At 42.8% G+C, this 10,410-nt stretch overlaps 1 protein-coding gene across 1 annotated transcript; it reads right to left on the reverse strand.

Moving 5' to 3' along the window:
• Positions 1-1,486: 1,486 nt before the first annotated feature.
• On the reverse strand, positions 1,487-10,159 carry LOC130184877 (fructose-bisphosphate aldolase A-like). Its single transcript, XM_056400971.1, has 8 exons — positions 10,017-10,159; positions 8,814-8,930; positions 6,539-6,805; positions 5,180-5,340; positions 4,808-4,891; positions 3,474-3,648; positions 3,157-3,356; positions 1,487-2,387 (listed from the first exon to the last, which is right to left on the reverse strand). Exons 2-8 carry the CDS (start codon positions 8,923-8,925, stop codon positions 2,292-2,294), a joined length of 1,095 nt encoding a protein of 364 aa, XP_056256946.1. The 5' UTR covers positions 8,926-8,930; positions 10,017-10,159; the 3' UTR covers positions 1,487-2,291.
• Positions 10,160-10,410: the final 251 nt, after the last annotated feature.

Here is a 10,410-nt window from a genome sequence, read left to right on the forward strand (position 1 = left end):
CTATGACGCTCAGTTTTCTTCCATTTCTCTTGATCATCTCTGAGATGTTGGGGTCCACCTGTGGTAACTCAGCTGAGCACAGTTTCTCCATAATTCCCTCGGCTAAGGAGCTTATATTTTTCTTCTGTGTCCATTTGTCAGTAGAAATATTCAAAAAGTACTGAACTGATTTGATGCAGGGATGAGACCAGAGAAGAACCAATTAAAGTTTGGGGCAGATTTGAATTTTTTTTCTGAAGTCTGGTGTATGTTGTTAAATATTAGCCTTGGTGGAGGTCTGCAGTCTTGAAGTTCTTAAATGGAAAACGTTTGGAGCAATTACAAACATCAAAGCTGTCCACCCAGGAGACCAAGACCCTGATGGTGTCTCTGAGCTCCAGAGATCCTGTGTGGAGAAACTTCCAGAAGAACAACCATCACTGCAGCTCTCCACTGATCTGGGTTTCATGTCAGAGAGTCTAGATAGAACCTCTCCTCAGTGACAGTTTGTAAAGAAGCAGCTAAAGGACTGAGAGAAACCAGATTCTCTGGTCTGATGAGACCAGGACTGAACTGTTTGGTCTCAGTTCTCAGATTCAGGTCTGGAGGAAACCAGGTACTGTTCCGCAGCTGAACAACACCATCCCAACACTGAAGCATGGTGGAGGCAGCATCAGGCTATGGGGGGACAGGGAGACTGGTCACTGACAACCTGGTCCAGAGCTCAGGACCTCGGACTGAAGGTTCACACAGCCAAGACACCACAGGAGAGGCTTAGAGACAAATCTGTGAATGTCCCCCAGCTGACCAGACAAAGTCCTGACCGGAAACCAATCCAGCATCTGGAGAGACCTGAAAACATCTGTCCACCAACCTGACAGAGTGTGAGATCTGCAGAGAAGAAAGGAGCAAATCCACAAATCCAGATGTTCAAAGACTGATGTCAGACCCAAGAAGACTAGAGTCTGTACTCACTGACCAAGCTGCTTCAAGGAAAGTGTCCAAATACTTATGTCAGTCTGATATTTCACTTTCTTCTTTTGAATACATTAGCAAAATTCTCTAAAGTTCTGTGTTCACTTTGTCATGATGGTGTTTTATCATGTGGAGATTGATGAGGGAAAAAAATGTAACAACAAAAAGTGAACAAGTGAAGGGGTCTGAAAACTTTCTGAATGCTTCAACACCCCACTGCTATTCTATGGCAGCTTTACAGAGAATATTGCTTTAATAATGTTGGCCGATGTGACTTGAATTATTCAGTCACCTGAGACTGGGAGACACAGTAAAAGGCTCCCAGAGAGTTGGCCCCTGATCCAACTTAGCACCAAGTTGGTTTTAAAATCCTTGTAAATGCAGAATTAGTTGAACCTGTGCTCTGGGTCTTCAACCTTACATGGCGTCACCAACAACCCCGTTAAGGACAAAGATGAGATGTAAGGCATTCAGAGGAAGTCAATGAAATCAATAAATATACACAAACTGATCAAAACAACACAGAACAAAATTATAAGTGGAATCTTTTAATTTGAAATTCTTTCCAGTGTTTACACTCTTAATACTTTTTTGATTTGAAATCAGTCCTGAATTCAAACAAGACTAAATATAAACAAGAGTAAATATTGAGCCAGAGAGATTGAGGAAATGATGTACAGTACCACTCTGAACAGACACAGTATTGGGAGGGCAGCTTGGATCAATAACTTTCACATTAGCACACGTGTCAGCTATGACAAGAAACTGGACATTTGTACAGAAACAGTGAATTTTGGAAAAGCACACTAGTTTTTAACTGTGTTCTGCTGTTTGAATTATTCTATTTTAAGAGATTCAAGGTTTAAATAAATGTTGAGTGAATACTGTCCATGCATCATAACATGCTCTACAAAGTCTCTCTCCAGCGGCTGGTTCAGGTGACAGATGAAGGCACATGAAGTATTAAGACAATGTCAGAGACGTGTCGATGTGACATGAAGCTGCTCTTTCTCTGGGGTTTAAGTGCACAAACACAAAATAAAGTGACAACACACTGGTTCAGTACAGTAACACTGACCTTACAAGTCAAACTCAAAGGTAGGACACACCTGGAGCATTTATTACACTTGGATCTTTTTCAAATCATAATGTTTCTTTATCAGGAACTCGTTAGGAATCATGTTGATTAACATATGTGACTCAGGAGACTGCTGCCTGTTGCTGTGACAGGAAGCAGTGGAGTGACAGTGGAATGCGGATGAAGTGCGCTGAGGGGTGGGGGATCGGGGCGGGGGTGGTTGCAGCTGGGGCGCTGAGGTCGGGCCGCTGTGCTGACCTCAGTAGGCGTGGTCTGCCACAAACAGAGACTCCTGAGCCGCCGCTCCCTTGTCTCCAGAGGACACGTACTTCCCCACAGCTGCCTGGCTGTTGTTCTGTGGACAAACACGAAGACAAGCTGAGCTCAGGTTTTCATTATATTTGTCGGAAGTTCATCAACATTGTCATGATTTTATATAACTAGATTGGAACCGAATAACGGACTGAAAAACCATTTACATGAGCTACTTTTGTATTTAAGTATTTCAATTTTCTGCTTCTTTATACTTGTACTCTGCTGCTCAGAGGAAAATACTGAAGTTACTTTGCAGATAAAGATTATACATCAGATTATATAAGATTATACAAGGAATATTTATTAAGTTAACACAATGTGAAAAGGTATTTAAAGTAGTTCTGACGCACCGGGCCCTTTAATAAGATCAAGCAAATATGCAGCAGCAACCTTAAGGTTCTTATCATATCAGTCAACACTTTGCTTTAGTGCTGCATGTAACTAAATAAATGTGACATTAATCAAATGAGTTCAAGGTAAAAGCCAGCTTCTTGTAGCAGCTGGTCTTTTGTTATTGGGCTGAAATACTGAGATGATAAAAGAGCTAAAGCTATAGCTACGTGCTACACCTGCTGTAGTTCACGGTTCAGTTTTCCCTCCAGATATGAAAAAAAAATTCAAGATCAAAAATGAGCTGTGATCTGTAACATGAACACTTGTGTAACTCTGTGTAACCCTGACCAGACCTGTGCGGTCTGACACTGTTTCCACATTCATGTTATTCCCTGCTTTCACCGGATACTGTGTCTTTTTCCTTTCTGGTAAACATCATCTACCATCTGTCCATCTCTCTCCTCCTCCCTCCTTACCAGGGCTCTCTTGATGTACTCCTCCTGACAGGCCTTGCCATTCTCCTTCTTGCCCCCCCAGGCCTTCAGTGCTGAGGCCTGCAGGGCCCGGCCGTAGGAGAAGGTGAGGGCCCAGGGCCGGTGCAGGGGACACTGGTTGATAGCGTTCAGGTTGAGGGTGGCCTCCTCTTCACTCTGACCACCGGACAGAAAGGTCACACCTGTAGGTGGAAATAACATGTACCTGTTATAACTGTGTGTGTGTGTTTATATGTGTTTATATATATATATATATATATACATATACATATACATATATATATGCCCATCCATCTCACCTGGCACAGCCGGGGGTACGGTGCGCCGCAGGGCAGTGACAGTTGCCATGGCAATCTCTTGAGGCCTGTACTTTTTGGGGCAGGAGTGTCCAGCGGTCACCATGTTGGGTTTGAGCAGCGTGCCCTCCAGATAGACATGGTGGTCAGACAGAGCCTTGTAGACAGCGGCCAGCACCTGAGAGCGAGGGACACTTATCTTCATCTAGTCTCAATGACACTTCATAGACACTCAAAGACTCTGCTGCGCTGAAGGAGCACTGCTGTGGGTTTGTAAAGTCACTGTGTGTAAGAACTGAACCTCCAGGAACTACGGCTGAGATTAAAGGTTCATTCACATAAATGGTTGTGTTACTGGACCTAGGATATTGCATTTATGTATATTCCCAAGCGGCCAGTGTGGCTAAAAGCAGACAGCTGACTTAATCATGTTGTTCTGAAGTGGAGGTCTGTGACGTGAGGGGCAGCGTGACCTGAGTGTTGTGTCAACAGTAGGAGAAGAAGATGTACAGTGACGTCAACGGCTGAGGTACAAAATGTGCATGACACAGGCAGCGGGACACGTACCATTATACAGGGCTGAACAATATGCAAAAAAAATCCTATTGTAATTGTGATACGAGTCATGATGTCAGATGTAAAGGTCATCATTTGATTTTCTCTGTACCAGACAAACATCTGGAGATATGATTTTTCAGCTGGGTGTCTCTTGCAATTTGGATATTGCACTTGGCCATATTGTGATTTCAATAATATTTTATCCTGACAGTAGTTGAGAGTATAACCCAGGCCAAAAGATATTTTTGAAGAATGGAATCTAAACTAAAACAGCAGAGAATGATTCTGATACTAAACTGTTGCACAGAAAGAGGACAATGAACAGTCTTGTTGGGTGAGTTTCTTTAGTGAAGCAGGTCTAGGCAGTCTTGCTGCCTTTCTGCCCTTGACTGAACTTATCTTTTCATGCCAAACAATAACATCCAGAGCTTCCTGACAAATGTTTTTCTTTTCACATATGTTCTTATGCTGCTTTGACAGCTGTTTTAATGCTGTTTCGACATCGACATCGATGCAGCAGCAGATATACGACTATCATGTACCTCAAAACAACTAAGAAATTAAAGTGAAACTATGCACAAGTTCTCACATGTCTAGGTGCAGGCAGTGTGCAGGCAGTGTGCAGGCAGCGGTGAATGAGATGGTGCAACAATTTTTTTTTTTACCAAATTCCTGCACAGATTTGTTTCTAATATCAGGGTGACGACACCGTCTGCATTTGTTTGTTAGAGTCGCATTAGTATCCTCTCTGTCGTATTCTCAGGATCAGCTTCACTCACCTTCTCGGTCACATACTGGCAGCGCTGCAGGTCATGGTCACCGTCTGGGAGAATCTCAGGCTCCACAATAGGCACGATGCCATGCTGGGGGGGGGGGGCAGTGAGGGAGAACGTTAAGTGATGGGTGGGAGAGAACACAGCGACCAACGTCATGACAACAGACAGGAGCACTTCCTCTCCTGAGGTTGTGACTTGTGTACCGACAGTTAGTTAGAAGAGAAGAAGATGGGCCAACAGTGCACTGAGTGTTGTAACAGCTGTTTGTGTTACATCACTGCACTGAGGAAGCAGACTGAATGCGAGTTGTATATGAGTGTGTGTGTGTGTGTGTGTGTGCGTGCGTGTGCGCGTGTGCGCGTGTGTGTGTCTAACCATCTGGCAGATGCTGGCGTAGCGGGCCAACACGTTGGCGTTCTCAATGATGGCCAGCTGGGAGGGAGTGGTGGGGGTGATCTTCAACACACAGCGCCACTTGGCAAAATCAGCACCATCCTTCTTGTACTGAGCACAGCGCTCATAGAGCCCGTCCAGACCTGACAGAGACAGAGACAGAGACAGAGACAGACAGCAGATGTAAGTCATGAGATAAGCTGTGGACATTTATGAGACAGGAAGCAGGAAGAGGAGGCTGAGGGGTCTCTGCTGGGGGAGCACTGTCACAGAGATGTTTCCTACTTAAACACAAAGAGACACCTACAGTCTCACTATAGAGAAAACGACATGATGTTATTGGAAAGCTGTGGAAAAATCAGCAAATCAGGATGCACCTGTCCTGTGGGCAAAACCTTTAATTAAAGCTGCAGTATGTAACTGTTTTCTAGTATTTTTTTATGTTGAAATATGATCCAAAACATATCTGAGTGTGGAGAGGTGCTATCAGAGGCTTCTGTGATCCAGACTAACTGAAAAGCCTGGCAGCAGTACAGAGATATTTGCCCTTTTAACCAATCAGAGAAGGCCAAAGTCAGGTGCTGGGAGCTTTAAAACAGCTGTCAATTAATAGGTGAATGCGCTTCTGGTCTACTACTCCTCTCACACTGAGGCTTTAAGCAGGTATTATCTGCTGGCAGGTGATTGGATGAACCATCTGTCCATCATACGGCGTAGTAGGAGAGCGCAGAAGAGGAAACACAACAACAAACCGCAGTCTGAGGAGCTTTGAAAGCTAGTTAGCTTATCAGGAGAAGATTCCTGTCGTCTTCATAAAGATATGATAAAGATATAAAGACATGTCAGGATAACAAAGCTCGTTTTATTATCAGGAGAAAGCGATTTTGAGTGAACCTCATACACTAAGTCACAGTAACACTCCTCCTTAGCAACAATCCTTGGTAACTTGTTAGCTGACGAGGAGGACTGATGAGAAAATGATCTTGTATGAAAAGACACGTTGTGATTTCTGCCCTTGACTGAAATATTCTCTGATGTTGATCAATTTGTCATCCTGATATTTTCACTTTACCGCACTACAAGATTCCATCTGCATCTGATCTCTGATTGTAAGTAATTATAATGAGAAAACAAGCTGTTATCTTGAGATAATGGGTTAAAAAAAAACAGTGATTGGTCCAAATCACTGTGGGTCAGCCATGAGCAAACAGCTTTGAGCTTGAAAACGTGTTGATTCTGTTTTTCTGTGTCCACTGTGAAAATGCAGCATCCTCCACTATCATCCTGATGACAGTAAATCCAATCAGTAATCAATACCCTTTCCTCTGTCCACCTCTGTACCTTGAGTGGTCGTCTCTCCGTTGGTGCCGGCAAGGGGAACCACGCCCTTGTCCACCTTGATGCCCACCACCATGCCCTTCTCTTTGACCAGCTGGGGGAAGAGCTTGCCGTTGTCCGTCTTCTGGTAGAGCGTCTCGTGGAAGAAGATGACGCCGCCGATGCAGGGGTTGACCCGCTCGTCGGCGGTGAAGAGGAGCTGGCGGTAAAGGCGCCTGTTCTCCTCCGTGTTCTCTGCGTTGATGCTCTGGAAGCGCTTGGCCATGCTGCCTGGAGACAGGACATGGGAAGAAGACTTTAAATGGAAACGCCACTTTAGAAACTTGAGTTCAAAGGACGTGAGCATTTCCCAGCCAGGGCAGGTCTAAGTGTCTAGGTCTAGGTGTGTTTGGGGCGTAAACGATGTAGGGACTAGATACCTCCACCAAATCTTTCCTGTTTTCTTCTGACTTTTCTAATTGCAGGTTATTTATTAGTTCAACCACAGAGTGACGTTGTAGTCTGAGACTCATTATTTTAAATACTTAAAAAGAAGTAAACCTCTTCGGTATTTCATGAGAAAAATGTTCTTCTCCTCTTCTACCTGTTAATCATCTGGAAAGCTCTCAGATTAATCATGCAACTCCTTGGGAGGTCCTGAGAACAGGTTGGGAATAATTAACAATAAAATAATAATAACAATAACAATAGTAATAATAAATCAAATCAAAATCACATCACATAAATTAATAATTAAAATATTGTGCCAGAGAAGTTGGGAGTTTCTGAATGGATACCAAGCATCAACCTCCAGAGCTGCACCCCAACACTTAAGAACCAAAAGCTGCAGTTCCTCTAATGACCACTAGAGTCTGGCTCCAACAGTGAGTCAGTCCCCACAGACTCCCATGTTAAAATGTCCAACTTTCCAGCAGAAATAAACATGTTGATTTCTGTGGATGGATTACCTAGCGGTCATTAGAGGAAGTGCAGGTTCAGACACTCAGACTAGTGTCATGGCTGGATCTTTGTTAGAGTGAAACTGTAAAGGTCCAAAAATTCTCATCCACATCAACACACTAACATTATTAAAGCTCACTGCAGTCATTTGTGTTGCATAGCTGCGGAGGATGTGTCAATCAAATGTTACATCTCAAAATGTTGTAATGATCACAGACATGGCTACACACACACACACACACACACACACACACACACACACACACACACACACACACACATTGTGAAACCTTCAAACTGTCAGTTCAGAGTTCTTAAAGTGGTGTTATCATTTTCTTTGGTGTTTCTGTTATTTTGTCCTCGACTGATGAACAAATGTTTATTCTACCAACCTTTGAGCCCAAGAATATGACTAATATAGATATTTGAGAGTTTAGAAAAATACAAAACTATATATTGGTCAAAAATCTTTTTTTTCATAAACACATGACCTAAAGAAATACGTTTGATAATGGTGCAGCAGATAACTGTATATTTCAGGAGAAATCTTTCAAATGTGGATGCAAGTATTAAACTTGATCCTCCACGTTAGCAACTCAAAAATTCAAGATGGCCACCATTTCCAAGATGGCTGGTATTTGTGAATTGTGAATTTGAAATCCTTATAATCAAAAACGTAGGATTCAATAGCAAACTCATTGAAATCTGTCCAATGGATAAAACTCTGTGGTTAAATATGTTTTCCCTATCCTGGAAATGGCGGCGATCTTGAAAAATGCTGCCCTTTAGAAATTTCAATGAAATGAAAAATGTTCAAATGAATGGTCTCAGGGGGATAAAAAGCCAATTTTGATTCTTGTATCCACATTTGAAAGATTATTACAGTTATTTGCTGCACTATAAGGACACCTGACGTGTAGTGAGTGGGACATTTTACAGTGTCAAAATGAACCTGCCAGAGTCACTCACACTTTACGTTTCTGCAAGTGTTTCTTTCTGTGTCGATACTGATTTATACTTTTATACATCTTTGATGATTTAAATTAATCCAATGATATCGGCCCTGCTGATGTGCATGTTAGTGCGTCCAAAAATGGAGGACAGAATACATTTGTATGTGCTTTTATATTTCTAGCAGAACACTTAAAATTAAAATGAATTCTAGTATCTTCAGCTCTACACATCCAGCACACAGATGCTGTAGATATTCTGTTTCTACTGAGTTACTGAACTGGACTGTGGTTGATCATGGTGGTTGGCAGGATGAGTGTGATCCTATTACAGGCCATTCATCAGCACCTCCTCCCTCTCTGCAGGTCACACAGTGTGTCTGCCGTACCTGTGGATTCATCAGCTGCCAGGATGCCTTTCCCGGGCGCCACGATCCTCTGAGCGATGTCGCTGAGCTCCTTCTTCTGCTCAGCACTCAGGAAGGGATACGCATGAGTCATATTGACTGTGATGGAGACAAGAGAGGAGAGAAAACACTTATTCTTGAGTAACTCCATATATTGGTCTGACAGACACAGAAGGAGATGTCTCCGCTATATATTCCACATCTGAAAAGGAAAAGTCAGGAGAGACCACACAACTCTTTGTAACTGCTTTTAAACTTTCATTTTTTTCATTTCAACTTTATTGGATAGAGTAGTGTAGACACAAGCAGGAAAGAGAGAGAGAGAGAGAGAGAGAGACAGAGACAGAGGTATGATATGAAACAAAGTGAAATACAGATGTTGCAGCTGTGTGGTTTACCTGTAACAAAGTGTCTATACATTGATCAGCCACAACATTAATATATATGTGTGTAATACATATATAATATGTACTGTATGTAATGTACATATATATATATATATATATGATACTTTTATATATTTGATACTTTTACATTAGTGTTGTTTTAGTGTCAGGACTTTGGCTTGTAATGAAGTAGTTTCACATCGTGGTTCTTGACATTTAATCAGAGGAAACCATCAGAGTTGTGAAAAACAGAAGTCCTGTACACCTTCAGCAGCAGCGCGGAGGAATCCACACACCGCTTTAACATAATGCGTCATGACTCGCGAGGAGTAACTTTACTTTACTTCTGACTTTACTTCTTACTTCTGACCACTTTCCTGTGGAGTGCTCCTGTCCGCAGTTTTACTGATGGACTTTTAGAGAAAGTTACTGACTTTTCAACAACTGCTTCTACTTGAAATAAAGTATAATACAGTTACATCCGCGTTACTAGAAAGCGGCTGCACTTCCGCGTCCTTGTCAAGCCATCTGAACGACTTTGAGTTCTACTGGGAGTTCCCAGCGAGCACCAGCACCCAGAGCAACTTCAGGACAAACAGATTCAGTTTCATTAGAGCACAGTAGGTCTGTTCACTCCAATAATAACATCAATATCAAAGCAGCAACATAAATACTGGATAGATACAATAAGTAACGTGACAGGCTGGACTAATAAACTCTATAAGAGATGAACAGGAGTGAAGCTTCCTCTCCTCAGCTCCTGTTTTAAACTCCGGATTCACCAGTAAATGAAACTCACCAGGATGTTGCTCCGCAGTCACAGAAAGAAGCACACAGATGCAGGAAGCTGCTGTTGTAACAGAACAGAGATGGAGACGGAGAGAAGGACGAACAGGGCAGCGGCGGAGGGGCGTGGTCACGGCGGGCGTCCTCCAATCAGAACGCAGCGTTCCTCTGGCTGACGCAAGGTTTCCTTCAGTAGGAGGATGTCTGGTTGTGTCGTCGGGCTTTGACGGGCTGGACGATGATGCTGGGGTAAGAGGGTAAAATTTACCCTCTTCCTTGTCTTACAGGTAACCGGGAAAAATCCTGCCAAACAGCTCTGAGCAGGTCTTCTAGTTCCGTCAAATTTAATCTGTCTGTAACTGTGAGTTATTTGCATGTATATTAATTGCAGTATGAGTTAATGGATT

This window comes from Seriola aureovittata, chromosome 17 (genome assembly GCF_021018895.1).
Source record: "Seriola aureovittata isolate HTS-2021-v1 ecotype China chromosome 17, ASM2101889v1, whole genome shotgun sequence".
NCBI classification, from domain to species: domain Eukaryota; kingdom Metazoa; phylum Chordata; class Actinopteri; order Carangiformes; family Carangidae; genus Seriola; species Seriola aureovittata.

Excerpts from the sequence above, each read along its gene's own strand:
- LOC130184877 (XM_056400971.1), bottom strand. The coding sequence starts at position 8,925 with ATGACTCATGCGTATCCCTTCCTGAGTGCTGAGCAGAAGAAGGAGCTC. Across the intron at positions 6,806-8,813 it reads GGCAGCTGATGAATCCACAG|GCAGCATGGCCAAGCGCTTC; the intron begins GTACGGCAGACA and ends TCCTGTCTCCAG. Across the intron at positions 4,892-5,179 it reads ACGCCAGCATCTGCCAGATG|CATGGCATCGTGCCTATTGT; the intron begins GTTAGACACACA and ends CCCCCCCCCCAG.